General features: G+C 41.8%; 1 protein-coding gene across 1 annotated transcript; it reads left to right on the forward strand.

Annotated features, from left to right (window-relative positions):
- Nucleotides 1-2725: 2725 nt before the first annotated feature.
- On the forward strand, nt 2726-3619 carry LOC134670973 (uncharacterized). The gene has a single exon (XM_063528796.1). It carries the CDS (start codon nt 2726-2728, stop codon nt 3617-3619), a length of 894 nt encoding a protein of 297 aa, XP_063384866.1.
- The last annotated feature ends 14761 nt before the right edge of the window (nt 3620-18380 follow it).

Below are 18380 nucleotides of genomic sequence, written 5' to 3' on the forward strand. Positions count from 1 at the left end.
TTTTCCATGTCTTCTTCTAACTGTAATAAACCAATCACATATAAGAGTTAACTTGGCAATAATACTAATAATAAAGCGACTGGTAATGAACGGTATTTCGTACGTTAGTAAGTTCCGAAAAACCCAGTGGTACGGCCGGGGTTTGAACCCGCAACCTCCGGTTTGAAAGTCACGCGTCTTATCACCGAGCTATACCGGCACTTCATAGTACATAGTTACATACATTCTGATATTAGGTACATACATTCAGATGATCTTCGCAAATAAATAATGCCCTTGTAGGTACATGATCCCAGCCGGCTGCTGCACACCACTGAGCTTTATTGTCCGTGGGAACAGTAAAAAACTTCTTTTTCGCCGACAAACCAGTGTTGTTTTGGCATGTTTTGAAAAAACAATGTTTAATACGAGGCATTTCTAGAAACAAATATTATTGAAAACGGGATGAAAACCAATCGTTTGACTTGAGTTTTGAAGTTTGTGACACTTGTTAATTTGTGATTTTATTTTTAACGTTTGAAGTTATGTGACTCGCACTGTTGTCTATGCTCAAACGTAAATTAATTCAACGTTTTTTCCAGTGTATGAAACAGATCCGTGACGTCACGATTCTCACAAATGACGTTTGTTACATACGCCCTTTTGTTTCAAGTAACAATATAAATAGATTTTATGACCAAAATATAGGACTTACGCAAAATAAAAAAAATACGGGTACCTTAAATTAGTGCGTTTTTTCGATGTAGACAATAAAAAGTAGCACTTAAAAATATGAAATGTTGTTAATTCTGTGAGCACTCTGATTATCGTTATACACAATGATATGCACCTTTACATCTGGTAATAATTCAGTTAAAAGTTGCTTTACAAAACAGAGATCTTTGGATACATCAGCTATAGACATGTATTCACTTTCAGTTGAGCTAAGGGAAACTGATTGTTGCTTCCTAGATTCCCAATTAATTACATTCGATCCAAGTTTAATTACAAACCCTGTATATGATTTCCTATCGTAACAATCATTGGCCCAATCGGCGTCGGTATATGCATTTAATACCAATTGATCACTTTTTACATAATGTAAACCGTAATTAATTGTGCCAGCCAGATACCTAAGCAAACGTTTAGCAGCTAACCAATGCGTTTTTCCAAAGCAGTTATTAAACTGACTCAGTTGGCTACAGGTAAATGCAATATCAGGACGAGTACAAACAGACAGGTACATGAGGGAGCCTATCAACTCTCTATACTTATATTGCTCGTCCTGCAAGGTGACATTTTCTTTCAGTAACTTATTATTGAGAACCATAGGAGTGGACACTGGCTTACAATCTAACATGTTAAATCTTTTTAAAATATTTTTGATATAAACAGACTGATCTAAAGTCAGTGTTCCAATTTTCCTATCCCGAGTAACACGGATGCCAAGATAATTCTGAATTGGACCCAGATTTTTAATATCAAATTCTGATTCTAATAACTCCAATAATTTATTTTTACATTGGCTATCCTTGGGGTAAAATAAATAGCAGTCATCTACATAGAGAGCAATAATTATAAAATCGTTCTGTCTTCATGGTATATACACAAGGTTCACTTTTGCATTGCATAAAACCATTATCACTTAAGACCTTGTGTATACGCGCATTCCACATACGGCTAGACTGTTTTAGTCCATAAATACTCTTGTGGCGTGTTAACACCTAGCTTAAACAGCTTACCTAAACCTGGCAACACCACCCCCTACACGCCATCTTGTCGAATCTAGCTAGCACCGGCGTACACGCCGCTCTGTAATCTTTAGTTACATTAAATACTATAACGTAATTTTATTATGTAAATTGTGCAAAGCCATCTATTACACAACGTATACAAAGTGACTGCATCTCATTTCAACTCCCACGTCATCCCTGCCCGGTGACGGGAAATTGGTGACTCCGAAGAAAGAACGCCGACTTCTGCAAACATCCGCGTCCATACGTGAATCAAAGTTCGTATCGAAGACGTCGATCGATCAACAAAGAAGATCTACAAAGCGCAGCCTGGATGGAGTTAAAGAAAAAAAGTGTATCGAAAACCAAAGGCGTGGTCATAACCTTGCATAACCTTGGCACCTGTTGAAGCTCGTCCATAAAGGTGCCCGCAGACGGACGGATTGCGTTACAAGCACTCGCTGTCAACTTGCCGTCAATCGCCGAGATCGCATCATCCTCATCGGCCAGTGCGGATCGCCTTACGAAACGTCATACGTCAAACTTGACATACGTCATCCAGCGACTTCCCGCCCGCCAGTGTCAGCGATTTCACGCAAGTAAAACCTAAACTTTTACTGTTTTCACGGAACTTTTCAGTGTTTTTCGTCTGATAATTTATTTCAAAGAACAAAAGTGTGTGTGCTACGCTATATACAGTGCCTAAATAATAACAAACTAACCAATAGCTACATATACACATTTAAATACGTCCCGGTTTTGGAAACTTACTAACTGTTTGGTGTGTGCGGTGCTGATTAATTAACAATACTAACTGGACATTTATTGCTCCTGTTGCTGCCTGTCAATATACAATTTGCTAGATTTAACCCTGATTTTGCCACTGATTTTCATACTGTTTTGGAAACATTTTCATTTCTGAATTTATGTGCATTTTTATTGTCTTGTTTTGCCTGTGTGTTTCGTTCTGATTGTGTGTGTGTAACATTTGGTTGTGGTATCAAACTTTAAAAATGTCTCTTGAGGAGTTGCGGACTGAGTTGGAGGCCCTAAAGGTGCAAAATGCGGCTCTACAAGCCCAGCAGAACCAGCCTTCAACATCTGACACACTTACATCCGACACCACGGCACCAACAAAAGGCATATGCGGTGTTACAGTCAAACTGCCTCCGTTCTGGGCCGACCGACCAGCGGTATGGTTCGCCCAGGCAGAGGCACAATTTCATTTGGCAGGAATTAAGGCAGACATGACTAAATTCAGTCATGTCATCAGCATAATTGACCAACGACTAATCGGAGAGATTGAAGACATTATCATGAGCCCACCGGAACATGATAAGTATAAAATATTAAAAGAAGAACTGATCCGGCGGCTCTCTGTGTCGGAGCAGCAGCGGGTTGAGCGACTGTTAAGCAGCGAGGAGCTCGGAACCCGCAAGCCGTCCGCTTTCCTCCGCCACCTACAGTCTCTTGCAGGCTCATCTAAAGATGACAGCATCTTAAGGCAGTTATGGATGAGACGGCTACCAGGGCAAGTTCAAGCAATTTTGACTGCTCAGTCCGACATCAGCTTAGACAAACTTGCAGAGCTGGCTGACAAAATAATGGAAGTCACTCCTGGTCCACAACAAGCATGTCAGGTAACTAATAATTCGGGACAGCCTGATCTCAACGCTGTAATGGCCCGCCTCGAGCAGCTCACACAGCAGGTTGCTGCCATGACTACAAGAGGGCAGCGTGGCAGATCCCGGAACAGGTCATCATCGCGCAGCAGAAGCCGAACCAACTCCCCGGCCAGCGGCGCGACTCGGCTGTGCTGGTACCATAAAAAGTTTAATACAAGAGCTACCAAATGCAACCCGCCTTGCAACTGGAACAACTCGGAAAACTCGAACAGCGGTCAGTAATGGTGGGGTCTGACTGCTCCACGGAATCACTCAGCCGCCGCCTATTCGTCACCGATAAGGTAACGAAACACCAGTTCCTGATTGACACTGGGTCAGATTTGTGCTGCTATCCATACCGCTGGCTCAGGGAGCAGCGGAGACCTACAGAATGGGACCTTAGAGCAGCGAATGGCAGTACAATTTTGACCTACGGAACAGTCCACCTTAGACTTGATTTTGGACTGCGGCGCGACTTCACCTGGCAGTTTGTGGTGGCAGAAGTTAATTCAGCCATCATCGGTTCAGATTTTTTGGCCCATTACCATCTTCTACCAGATTGCTACACTCAACGCCTGGTGGATGGTAAGACTGGACTTAAGGCCATTTGCTCAACTGCTACTGTCACGCAGCCTAGCATCAAATCTATCAGTCTACGGGACTCTCCTTTTGCACAAGTGCTCGCTGAGTTCCCTGACATCACTAAGCCTCCTGGATTCCAGCGGTTAGTCAAACACAACACTGTGCACCATATTAGGACCACCGAAGGCCCACCCATCTCCTGCCGTCCCCGACGCTTGGCACCTCAGAAGCTATCTGCTGCCAAGACCGAACTAGAGGACATGGTGCGGACTGGGATGGCTCGGCCATCCGAGAGTGCTTGGTCCTCTCCCTTGCACATGACAACTAAGAAAGACCAGTCTTGGCGTCCCTGCGGGGACTATCGCGCCCTGAACGCCAGGACCATTCCCGACCGCTATCCAGTGCGCCACATCAACGACTACGCGAATAACCTCGCTGGCGCTACCATCTTTAGCACCCTTGATCTGGTGAAGGCCTATCACCAGATCCCAGTAGCTGAGGACGACATACCCAAGACCGCCATCGTTACCCCGTTTGGCCTCTTCGAATTCCCTTTCATGACATTTGGGTTACGAAATGCCGGTCAAACCTTTCAAAGGTTCATCGATGAGGTCACACGGGGTCTCGATTTTGTTTTTCCATATATAGATGACATCCTCGTCTACTCAGCTGACGAGACTCTACACAAGGAACATCTGCGTATCCTGTTCAAGCGTTTGCAGGAGTATGGGCTCGTTCTTAACCCTTCCAAGTGTGTCTTAGGCGCAAAGGAAGTAGTGTTCCTGGGATACCATGTGAGTGCTGAAGGCACTCGCCCTCCTCAGGACCGCATTCAAGCTCTCATTGACTTTCCTCCTCCAAAGGACGTTCAAGGCGTGCGCCGTTTCCTCGGCATGATGAATTACTATCGCCGTTTTATCCCCCACGCCGCGAAATGTCAGGCGCCTCTCGTAGATGCAGTAGTCGCCATCAATGGTAAGGGTGCCAAACCATTTCCATGGACACCCGAGCTTCTGGCGCACTTCGAGGCGTGCAAGTCAAGCTTGTCCAATGCTACCCTACTCCAACACCCGGTCAACGACGCACCTCTGGGACTTTTCACGGATGCCTCCAGCGTCCACGTCGGATCCTGCATCCAGCAGTTCGTGAACAACCAATGGTGCCCTCTTGCCTTCTTCAGCAAAAAGTTGACCCCCCAGCAAGCTGAGTGGCCAGCATATTACCGAGAACTCTTCGCGGTGTACGAAAGCGTACAACACTTCCGCCATATTCTCGAGGTCCAACATGTGACCATCTATACTGACCACAAGCCGCTGTTGTACGCTTTCGTACAACGCAGAGAAAAACTCCCGCCATCGCAACTGAACCAGCTATCGTTTATTGGCCAGTTTACAACGGACATCCGCTACATAAAAGGAGAGGACAACGTTGTAGCCGATGCGATGTCGCGGATCGAGGCAGTCTCGTTAGAAGAAGATTACGAGGCCCTCGCTAAAGCACAACTAGAGGACCAAGAGCTTGCCGACCTACGTCAAGGTAACTCCAGCCTTCAGCTCTCACGCATCGCTGTACCTGGCACAGACGTCTACATCTTTGGCGACGTCTCCACTGGTAAGCCTCGCCCTTATCTGACCCCTTCTTTTCGTCGTGCGGTGTTTGACAAGTTGCACAACTTGAGTCACCCCGGCGTCAGAGCCACCACTCGACTGTTGGTAAGTCGTTATGTATGGCCTTCCATGCGGAAGGACTGTCGTAGATGGGCCCAGTCTTGCCTTGCGTGTCAGCGCAGTAAGGTTTCAAGGCATACCTCGTCACCTCTAGGTACGTTCGAGCAACCATCTGGACGTTTTATGCATGTCCACATCGATATCGTTGGTCCCCTTCCTGTTTGTGACGACTATCGTTATTGTCTCACAGCCATCGACAGGGTTTCCAGGTGGCCAGAGGTGTGGCCGATGCGTTCCATTACTGCCGATGAGGTGGCCGATACTTTCGTCCAGGGATGGATATCTCGCTTTGGTGTCCCTACTACAATAACTACTGACCAGGGCACCCAGTTTGAGTCTGATCTTTTCAGACGTTTAATGCAGACTTGCGCCACCAAGCGCATTCGTACAACCGCGTACCATCCCTGCGCAAATGGAATGATCGAGCGCGTGCACCGCCAGCTCAAGGCCGCACTTATGTGCCACTCTGGCTCCTGGACGCGCGCTCTACCACTCGTCCTACTCGGCATGCGTACCGCCTACAAGGAAGACTTGAAGGCCACAGCTGCTGAGATGGTATATGGCGAATCTCTCCGCCTACCCGGTGAGATGTTAGTCTCCGCGCCGGACGAAAGCAGACTCGACGATCCCGCTGATTTCGTCGTCCAGCTGCGACGCAAAATGTCGTCTTTTCGCCCAGCTCCAGTTTCTCGCCACTCGACTCATCCCATCTTTATCTCTAAAAATTTGCCTACAGCAACACACGTGTTCCTACGTGACGACACCGTACGACGCCCATTGCAACCTCCTTATACAGGTCCTTTTGCCGTAGTGAGGCGTTCCACGGACGGGAAAACCCTGACCCTGGACATTAAGAACAAAGAGGTTGTAGTGAGCGTCGATCGTGTCAAACCAGCTTTCGTGGACTCAGATGAGACTCATAGTTCTGGTACACCTGCTCCAGCGGCTCTGCAGCCTCAGGACGTACCTCGGGCGCAGCCGGCTGAGCCCGCTCCTCCTATTACTATACCTGCGGATACCACAAGCAATTCACGACCTTACACCACACGGTCAGGTCGTAACGTTAGGTTTAAGGACAGCGACGAATACTGTTATTTTTAAATTGTAATTTTACTAATGTCATTGTTTGTTATCTTTCTCCGTGGGGGGGTGGTGTGGCGTGTTAACACCTAGCTTAAACAGCTTACCTAAACCTGGCAACACCACCCCCTACACGCCATCTTGTCGAATCTAGCTAGCACCGGCGTACACGCCGCTCTGTAATCTTTAGTTACATTAAATACTATAACGTAATTTTATTATGTAAATTGTGCAAAGCCATCTATTACACAACGTATACAAAGTGACTGCATCTCATTTCAACTCCCACGTCATCCCTGCCCGGTGACGGGAAACTCTTTTGCAAGAGACAAACCTTATCATTATTTGAACTAAAACCTTCTGGCTGCTCCATGTAAATAACTTCATCTAAATTGCCATTCAAAAATGCTGTGGTTACGTCTACGTGATCAATATTGAGATCAAGCTCATTTGCCAGGCTAAACAATATCCTAATTGTCGAGTGGCGAACGACTGGGCTGTAAGTATCATGAAAATCTATACCTTCTTTTTGAGTGAAACCTCTCGCTACCAAGCGAGCTTTATAACGAACAAAATTACCAGCCGCGTCGTTCTTCACTTTATAAACCCATTTGCACTTGACAACATTGGTATTTTTCGGCCTGTCAACCAACCTCCACACTTTATTTGACATTAAAGAGTCATACTCATCTTTCATAGCCTTGTGCCACTCAGTGGCATTAGGACTAGACATGGCCTCTTTAAATGAAGTTTTAGGGAGTACAGACCGAGTACTACGCACAGGACGCCCTGCAGATGTCGACGGCGGGGCAGGTGTCTGCGTCACAGCTTCCCCTGGAGCAGAGCCCGCGCCCGGTGACCTGTCCGCCTCACCAGCTGAACTGTCAGCGAGAGAGTCATCCTCGCTCACCTTGCAGTAGTTTTCGTCTCCCGAACCTGGAAATGTTAACGAATAATCATGTTCATTTTGTATATAACTGAAATCGTTACTATCATTCACGACATCATTCTCATTCATGGTACTATCCCATCAGAATGGTTAACCTTGGCAATATCGCTTTTGCCCCTAGTGTTACTCTCATTCACACAAACATCCCCAACATTACTCTCATTCATGTTGGCGATACCAGGATCAGCACTCGCACCAGTGCTGCCTGTGTCTGACACAGTACTATCATTCCTGTTCCCTAAAGCTGTCACAGTACTCTCATTCCTGCTACATATATCTGTGCTACTCTCATTCACACTATTATCAATATCATTATCTGTAAAATTAAATTCATTAAGAAATTCAAAATTAAAATTGTTATTATTGTCATCCCGATTAAAATTGTAAAATCTGTGCTCTAAGAATTCAACATCCCTGGATATAATAACCTTACTAGGGTCATCACAGTCAGCCAATCTGTAGCCCTTAGAGGTTTCTGAATATCCAACAAACACATAGGGCTTACACTTTGCATCCAGCTTCTTTCGCTTTACATCCTGTACCTTAGCATATGCCATGCATCCAAAAACGCGCAGGTGACTGAGATCCAGCTTCGACCCAGTCCACACCTCCTCCGGAATCCTGCCATCCAAGGCTGCTGTGGGAGACCTGTTTTTAAGGTATATGGCTGTTGTCACTGCCTCTCCCCAGAAGCGGCGGTCCAGACCTGAATGCTGTAGCATGCACCTAGTTTTATTCATTAAACTGCGGTTTAGGCGTTCTGCCACCGCATTTTGCTGAGGACAATATGGTACAGTAGTTTGATGCACAATCCCTTTACTTTTAAAAAACATTGAAAGCTTAGTGTTTATGAATTCTTTACCATTATCAGATCTAACACAACGTACAGGTAAGCCTCGCTGCCTCTCTACCATGGTTACAAACTCTATGAAACGGTCACTCACCTCTGATTTTCTCTTCAAAAGGAACCCGAAGGACTTTCTTGAGTAGTGATCCGTGATTGTCAGGAGATATCTCGCGCCACCCAAGCTGACGGGGAGCGGACCACACACATCAGTGTTGATTAGGGCTAGGGGCTGGTCAACAGTTGTGCTGGAGGCCTTGGGAAATGGTTTGGAAGGCAACTTGCCCTCCAAACAAGGCACGCACTTGTCAGCCTGCTGATTCTGTAATTTAAAAAGGTTAGGCACCCTATCCCTAATACTATTCAGATCTTTAGTGTTGATATGTCCTAATCGATAGTGCAAAAGCTCCTCATCAGTTACTGTGGAGCTCAAGGCTTCTTGCCTCTGCAAGGACCTTGAACTCTCCCATTTGCGCGAATCACTATCCCTAAACAACCAATAAGTACCATTTACTAACTCAGCTGCTGCTATACGTTTACCATTGAGATCTATATCACAGCCATCTTTATGAAATGTCACAACATGATCATTTTTAATTAATTCACTTACTGAAATTAAATTATTTAAGCAATCCGGCACGTACATTACATTTTTTAACAGTAATTTTTCATCTACAAGGACATCACCTTTTCCAAAACATCTCATTTTATGCTTACTTGCCGCTATTATATAACTAGTACCTGGTTTGAAGCTAATAAAGTAGTCCTTTTTGTTAAAAATGTTCACTGACGCGCCTGAATCTACACACATCACATCGCTGGGAACGACCGCCAGAGCCGTTGCAGAAAGAGCCTGCTCCACAAACATCGGAGAGCCCCTCCGTTCTCGTTTCCTCTTGAAGCAATTCTTCTTCATATGACCCGGTTTCTTGCAATAATGACACCTGGATTGCATCCTTTTCATTGATGCAAGTGCAGTTCCCTCATCCGACGATGACCTCCTGGACTCCTCCTGCAGAAGCCTAGCACGCACCACTTCACTGGTTAGCGTACTCGTCAAGTTCATGGTCTCCAGGTTGGACACGAGGGAATCATACTCCGAAGAAAGCCCGCTGAGCAGTATTTCCGCAACCTCCTTGTCTTCAATAGTCTTGCCGATGTCAGCCAATTGTTGGACTTGTTGGAAAGTCAATGGCACACTTTATTAATTGACATGCACGTATATAGGTGTCTTTAGAATATTTTGACTCTGGCAACTTGTGCGCTGTCATTCTTTCTCTTTGCTATCACGGATCGACCGGTAAACATCTCATTAGATTTACTCTCGATATTATAAGTTATTTACTTAATGTTAATGTCCTTATTGACGACTTTACATTTGTGCATTTTGGAAATACACGGAGTGTTAAAGGACGACGTTGTTTTAGTTCACTATCGCACCACTTCCTCCTGCTGCGTATGCACCCATCAGTGACGGGCTCTGCTTAACAGGTTAAGATACCCAGCATACCACGAGAAAAGGAGAAATCGTGATCCATCTAGTAAGTGGCTGTCGATCGAGTGGCAAAACCTACCAAATATAACCTCTTACGTCGTCCTACAACGTTAATTCTGAATATTTTTTATCATAAATTGTCACGATGGCTGTTAATGCCACTAATGTCGTCATGGGCACTCCCGTCATCGAGAAGCTGGACGGGAACAACTATCTAACGTGGAAGTTCGCTTTGAAGATGATTTTGATCACGGAAGGATTGTGGGACACAATTGACAGGGAGTCGGACGAGGCTTTGACGGGCGCAGATGCCGCGCGCGACCACCGCGCTTTGGCACGTGTCTGTCTCAATATAAAACCTGCATTATTTCAATACGTTCGGACTGCGACAACAGCTAAAGAAGCGTGGAAAAACTTGTCGGACATATTTGAGGACAAAGGGCTGTATCGGCGAGTGTTACTTTTAAGGCAACTACACAGGGTAGATTTTACCGAGCATGCAGACATGGCTACATATATTGAACATGTATTGTCCCTAGTTCACCAACTCGCTGACATCGGCAGGGTGGTCGAAGATAAAGAAGTGGCCGAAATCTTATTAAGTGGCCTTCCGGCAGACTATGACACCTTGGTGAGCAACCTAGAAACGTATTGTATATCTTCTGAAGAGCTGAAAAGCGACCTGGTGCGTACTCGTCTTCTTCAAGAGGCGCAAAGGAAGTCTGCGAACAACGGGAGCTCAACAACAGCATACATTACAAGCAAAATTAAGTGTACATACTGTCACCGAGTCGGTCACATCAAGCCGAAGTGTTTTAAATATAAGAGAGATAGGAAACAAAGGGATTCTTCCAAGTCTGCCACCGCCACCGCAGCTTTCTTCGCCCAGGACCGGACAGATGTCTTCTTGGACTCAGGCGCGTCTTCTCACCTTTCTAATGATCCAAACTTGCTCAGCAATATAATAGTCCGGGAGCCGGCTGCATGAAACAAACCTCATCAAAAAATAGAATATACCTACCCTGTAGAGGTACCTGACATTTAGTAGATTCCAACGCACTTGGTCGGCCTAGGCTTAACCTGGCAGATTTTGTACAAATGGCAAAAACGTTGGACAAAAATTCATCAAAAAAAACCTCATCGAAAAATAGAATGAAACTTGTATGGTAGGATACCTGACCTTGAGGACAGTAAAAAAAAAGTGGTCGGCCTCACCTTGGCCTGGCAGTTTTTGCAGTCCGACCAGATTTATTGGGTCACGTGAGAGCTACAATTTACCTCATCGAAAAATAGAATGAAACAAACGGATTATAATAGCTAAAATAAGCCTGTCGACGTAGGTCTTGGTCGGCCTCACCTTAACCTGGCAGTTTTTGCAGTCCGACCAAATTTATAAAAAAATCATCAAATTTTTTTTATCGAAAAATCGTATGAAACTTGTATGGTACGATAGCTGCCTTTGAGGACAGTAAAAAAAAAGTGGTCGGCCAAATCCTGTGTTGGCAGGTTCCTCTGTCCGACCAATTTTGTGGTACCACGTGAGAGCTACAATTTACCTCATCGAAAAATAGAATGAAACAAACGGATTATAATAGCTAAAATAAGCCTGTTGACGTATGTCTTGGTCGGCCTCACCTTAACCTGGCAGTTTTTGCAGTCCGACCAAATTTATGAAAAAATCATCAAAATTTTTTTATCGAAAAATCGTATGAAACTTGTATGGTACGATAGCTGCCTTTGAGGACAGTAAAAAAAAATGGTCGGCCAAATCCTGTGTTTGCAGGTTCCTGTGTCCGACCAATTTTGTGGTACCACGTGAGAGCTACAATTTACCTCATCGAAAAATAGAATGAAACAAACGGATTATAATAGCTTAAATAAGCCTGTTGACGTATGTCTTGGTCGGCCTCACCTTAACCTGGCAGTTTTTGCAGTCCGGCCAAATTTATAAAAAAATTGATCAAAAAATTTTTATCGAAAAATCGTGTGAAACTTGTATGGTACGATAGCTGCCTTTGAGGACAGTAATAAAAAAGTGGTTGGCCAAATCCTGTGTTGGCAGGTTCCTGTGTCCGACCAATTTTGTGGTACCACGTGAGAGCTACAATTTACCTCATCGAAAAATAGAATGAAACAAACGGATTATAATACCTAAAATAAACCTGTTGACGTATGGCTTGGTCGGCCTCACCGTAGCCTGGCAGTTTTTGCAGTCCGACCAAATTTGTGATACCACGTGACAGCTAGAATAGGACTACACATGCTGTATTCCATACGCATCATGACTTTGTGTACCTATCTGATGGGCGGGCGTATATGAAACGCCTTCTTGTACGTGCAGGTGATCCAGGTATACACCAAAGTTTAGTTTTCAATCGAACACTTGTAATATAAGAGGAAAAACTGCACGTGATCCTTCCAAAATTTAAATAAATTACCATTTATTTAAATTTACCAAATGTCAGTGTTGGGCGTAATTAATTACTCGTGTAATTTAATTACTAATTTAATTACATGTAATTGAATTACAATGTAATTGAATTACATAAAATTTAATTACATGTAATTTAATTTTCTGTGTAATTTGCAATTGTAATTACATTAATTAGTAATTAAATTACTCAATTACTTTTCATTTACTTTTTTAATAATATGCAAATATGAACAAATTTACTTGGAGTAATTATAAAGAAAAACTTTTATGAATTCCATTATACGCTGGATAACGTTATAACATATTTTTTGTCCCTGGAATCATACCTTTACAGGGTACTATGTGACAAACCACGTTGAATATGGCGGTCGGCGCTTACGTCGCGTAGCACCGCATTAGTATTGGGGCGCCGCTAATAATGACGTAAGCGCCAACCTAAGGTGCCTTTCGGGTTGGACTGTAGCAAAGGGGGGCTGGGACTTCAAAATAAGCATCTTTTACTGAAAAAACTTTTCTCTAAAATAAAAAATGGCTGAGTTAGACGCCTCCAAAGATTTATGTTTTTAAAGGGAGCTGGGACTTAGAAAATTTTCATCGCGAGAGGTGTCATTATGACATATATTTTAAATGATTGTAACTTATAGAACACGTCAAAATAAGCTACTTTTACTTGAAAAACTTTTTTCTAAAACTTTATTAAGAACTGTTTTAAAACCCCTGTTTTTTTCATTTTCTCAAAAAAAATTCCAAGTCCCAGAAACGGCCCCCCTTTGATACAGTCCGCTATTTTCAATTTTATAAAAAAGTTTTTCAAGTAAAAGTTGCCTATTTTAACGTGTTCTATACGTTACAATCATTTAAAATATATGTCATAATGACACCACTCGCGATGAAAATTTTCTAAGTCCCAGCTCCCTTTAAAAACATCAATCTTTGGAGGCGTCTAACTCAGCCATTTTTTATTTTAGAGAAAAGTTGTTTCAGTAAAAGATGCTTATTTTGACGTGATCTACACATTACAATCATTTAAAAATAGTATCATAATGACACCACTTAATCAGAAAATAATTCTAAGTCCCAGCCCTCCCTTTGCTACAGTCCAACCAAATCAACCAAAGTTAACATTGACAATGTTGCTTAGTCAAATTTAAAACCATTCAAAATGTTCATCTGATTTTGGAAATAAAGATGATCAAAAACTTGCATTCTATAAAAGTAATTGTAATTCAAAAAAGTAATTAAATTACAAATTTTAATTACAAAATGTAATTAATAATTTAATTACTAATTACATTTTGCAATTGTAATTAGTAATTAAAATTTTAATTACTTTCCACATGTAATGGAAATTATTTGTTGGAATTACATTTTGTAATTGCAATTGTTAATTAGTAATTCAATTACTTTTTGCCCAACACTGCCAAATGTTCCTCCACGATGTTCTCAACGGGCATCTAGACTGCGTTGGATTGCTGTCACAGTTAGGGCTCCGCGCTCCCACGCGCCGAACTCGTCACACCACACTATTCCATACTCCCTGTCATCGTACCAATTATGGCCAAAATTCTATTCTATTAAATTCTGAGTAGAATCGCACGTACCTACAATAAATCGTTCCAAAACATTGACCCTTTCTTCTCCTCCAGACGTGTTTTCAAATCACAAATTGCAAAGAAACTTTCCTGGTAGTTACGCACTATCACACCCACCCACACACACACACACACACACACACACACACACACACACACACACACACACACACACACACACACACGAACACATAAATTCCAATAAATGCATACAAACTAATAGATTCGCTCGTTTATGCAGGTACTGTATGTATTTTTATTTTACTATTTTTTATTTATTGTTTACGCAAAATTAGAGCTATACCTACTATTTTAGGATTTTTTTTCCAGTTTACAGTTATTATAAATTTTTTCTCTTTTTCCTTGTACCTTAAAGACTTACAAATTAAGTTATATTTACGATTCTTGTACAGCACAAGTTACAAGTCTACCCACAGATGATTTTTTATTATGTATAAATTACAGGAAGTTCTGTTATTGGCTATGCTATAAGTTCTCATGTTTTTTGTATATTATTTAATGTAAACGCTGTTGAACTTCTCAATAAATATAAATAAATAAAAATACACAAGATAACCTCACATATATTAAGTGATTATCTTATTGCTATTTCTTCGACTCGCAAAGGCGTTATGTGTCCTTCAAACCATTTGATCTTATACATTTCATCTCTTAATGTCCAGCCACAATGTGTTGCATCAAATTTGATGCAAGTGGATTCTGCCGCACACTGCCACATTGAATTTATGAAAGCCGCCCGTAACAAGCCATACGTCAACAGGGTTATTTTAGCTATTATAATCCGTTTGTTTCATTCTATTTTTCGATGTGGTAAATTGTAACTCTCACGTGGTACCACAAAATTGGTCGGAGACAGGAACCTGCCAACACAGGATTTGGCCGACCATTTTTTTTTACTGTCCTCAAAGGCAGCTATCGTACCATACAAGTTTCATACGATTTTTCGATATAAATTTTTTGATGATTTTTTCATAAATTTAGTCGGACTGCAAAAACTGCCAGGGTAAGGTAAGGCCGACCAAGACATACGTCAACAGGCTTATTTTAGCTATTATAATCCGTTTGTTTCATTCTATTTTTCGATGAGGTAAATTGTAGCTCTCACGTGGTACCACAAAATTGGTCGGACAGAGGAACCTGCCAACACAGGATTTGGCCGACCACTTTTTTTTTACTGTCCTCAAAGGCAGCTATCGTACCATACAAGTTTCATACGATTTTTCGATAAAAAAAATTTGATGATTTTTTTATAAATTTGGTCGGACTGCAAAAACTGCCAGGTTAAGGTGAGGCCGACCAAGACATACGTCAACAGGCTTATTTTAGCTATTATAATCCGTTTGTTTCATTCTATTTTTCGATGAGGTAAATTATAGCTCTTACGTGGTACCACAAAATTGGTCGGACACAGGAACCTGCCAACACAGGATTTGGCCGACCACTTTTCTTTTACTGTCCTCAAAGGCAGCTATCGTACCATACAAGTTTCATACGATTTTTCGATAAAAAAAATTTGATGATTTTTTCATAAATTTGGTCGGACTGCAAAAACTGCCAGGTTAAGGTGAGGCCGACCAAGACATACGTCAACAGGCCTATTTAAGCTATTATAATCCGTTTGTTTCATTCTATTTTTCGATGAGGTAAATTGTAGCTCTCACGTGGTACCACAAAATTGGTCGGACACAGGAACCTGCAAACACAGGATTTGGCCGACCATTTTTAGTGTTCCGTACAAAACTTTGTTTACGGAACACTTATGGGATCACTTCGGTCTTGCAAATCAGTTAAATACGTTTTTCTCAGAGACCGTTTGACATAGATACCTAAAATTTGGAACAGTTATAGCAATTACCACCACTCATATTGTAAATAAGTCAAAATTGCTTATTTCTTATTAAAGGGGGAAATTTAGGGGGTTGAGAGGGGTAGGCTGAAACTTTTTTCATTTGTAAGAATCGTGTGGGGTACCATTAGAAAGCTTGCAAAAAATTAAGTCGATGGACTGATTTTGACTTCATTTTAGACTGCAATAGTTTCGTCAAAAAATGCATTTAAAGTTGCAAGTTTTCATACAAAAATTTTCACCTCTGTCCTGGCGATTTTCGCGAAAACTATAGCTAACAGGCAGCTGACCAGTCAATACCCAACTTAAAGAAGCATGGAGACGGCGGGAAAATTATCAGCTTAACTTTATCTTTATTAGTTTTTCAACTGCAGCTTGACCTTTGGTTGCTTAGGGCTAGCTAACTGATGCTTACACTGGTCAATTCATATTAGGCGAGAAACATCCTTAGTTAAAACTTTGGCATTGAAATTTATGACTTATGTCTTTGACACAAAGTTTAATTCTGCTTGCTTATTTTTGTGGGATATTTAATTTTATCTCAATAGCCTACTATAAGTATGAGAGAGACCTACAAAATACGACCTTATTATATTGCAAATAAGTTTCAATTTCGAACGGGCTTTCCAACCAATGGACTAGGCATCTCAAAATCTGAAAAATTCAAATTAAGAATTCCGTTCTTGACTGTCGTTGTGTTTTTTTTCCACAATAGGACACATAGAGTTAGTAAGGCGTATAGAGATAATAAAGTCATTTAATATTTTATGAACAGCTTTGGCCTCATGTATAGATTTTATTGAGAGTATCTGATTCGTCGAAACAATATACACAATATTCCTTTTCATTTAGTACCATTACATTTCTGTATTAATTGTATAATTATAATATATATTAATTATATTCAGTACTTATGTATATTTTTGAACGGATCGGTGAGCAACAAGATTCAGGCAGGGCTATAACCGCGAAAATAGAAGTTCGCAAATTGCGAGCATTTTTCTCTATCACTCTAATTACGCCTTCATTGGAGTAAAAGAGAAAGATCCCCGCAAATTGCGAATTTCCGGTTTTCGCGGTAGCCCCTCAGTCCTGTTACGAGAAAATAATTTTGGAAGACATTAATAGTATATGACAGTTAAATATCACAGTTTTTAGAAACAAAGGTAAAATTGACGAAATATTTAAAGTAAGCCGATCTTGTTTTTTAGCAGTTCTAAATAATATTAAAGTCTATATATATATATATGGCATAAAAAAATAATGAGTTCTAAATTCAAATTGAAGGAGTATACATTTAAGGTAATGAGTTCTAAATTCAAATTGAAGGAGTATACATTTAAGGTATTATAGGCCAATAGTAGAAGAGCCGGCCGCAAATTTTCTAACCGACTTGATACCACGATGAAATGCACAATGGTTTCCCATAAAAGTGATGCTAAGTCCGAATTCGATAGTCTGCCACGGCGGAACTTGCCGAAAGTACGAAAAAGAAGGCCACTTCCGGTGCGAAAAAAGGGGGCTGATTTAACCCATCTGATACCGAAATAATAGTTATGGCAGCAGTTAGAAATTTACATGTAGACACATAAAAGCGAAGTCTGCCAGTAGTTTTTTTGCCGGAAGTGCTTGGCAGACGCTCTCAAAGGTGGCCAACGGGACCCCTAATTTAACCCATCTGATACCACCATGAAACCAATTCCAGTCGGTAGGTATGAACCCTCATGTCAGGAATATATAAGTCTGCCAAGGCTTTTCCTGCCGAAACACCTTGGCAGACGAGATTATGTAAGCAAGGTCGGCATCGGTTACCCTACACTAACCCATCTGATACCACCATGAAACCAATTCCAGTCGGTAGGTACGAACCCCCATTTTAGGAATATATAAGTCTGCCAAGGTTTTTCCTGCCGAAACACCTTGGCAGACGAGATTATAAACAAGATGACCATCGGTTACCGTACACTAACCCATCTGATACCGCCATGAAACCAATTCCAGTCGGTAGGTATGAACCCTCATTTCAGGAATATATAAGTCTGCCAAGGCTTTTCCTGCCGTAACACCATGGCAGACGAGATTATGTAAGCAAGGTCGGCATCGGTTACCCTACACTAACCCATCTGATACCACCATGAAACCAATTCCAGTCGGTAGGTATGAACCCCCATTTTAGAAATATATAAGTCTGCCAAGGTTTTTCCTGCCGAAACACCTTGACAGACAAGATTATGTAAGCAGCATCCACATACGAGGGATCCGTATTTTGGGATTATACAGATTACGGACATTATTAATAGCTGTAGGCTTATTTATTACTTTATGCTTATACATATTTGTATATAATTATGTTACTAATAAAATATATTTATAATTTATTAAACCTAAACTTAATACATTGGGAATTCATTACCTGCTTACGGCAGTAGTAGGG

The sequence above is a fragment of the Cydia fagiglandana genome, chromosome 14, assembly GCF_963556715.1.
Source record: "Cydia fagiglandana chromosome 14, ilCydFagi1.1, whole genome shotgun sequence".
NCBI classification, from domain to species: Eukaryota; Metazoa; Arthropoda; class Insecta; order Lepidoptera; family Tortricidae; genus Cydia; species Cydia fagiglandana.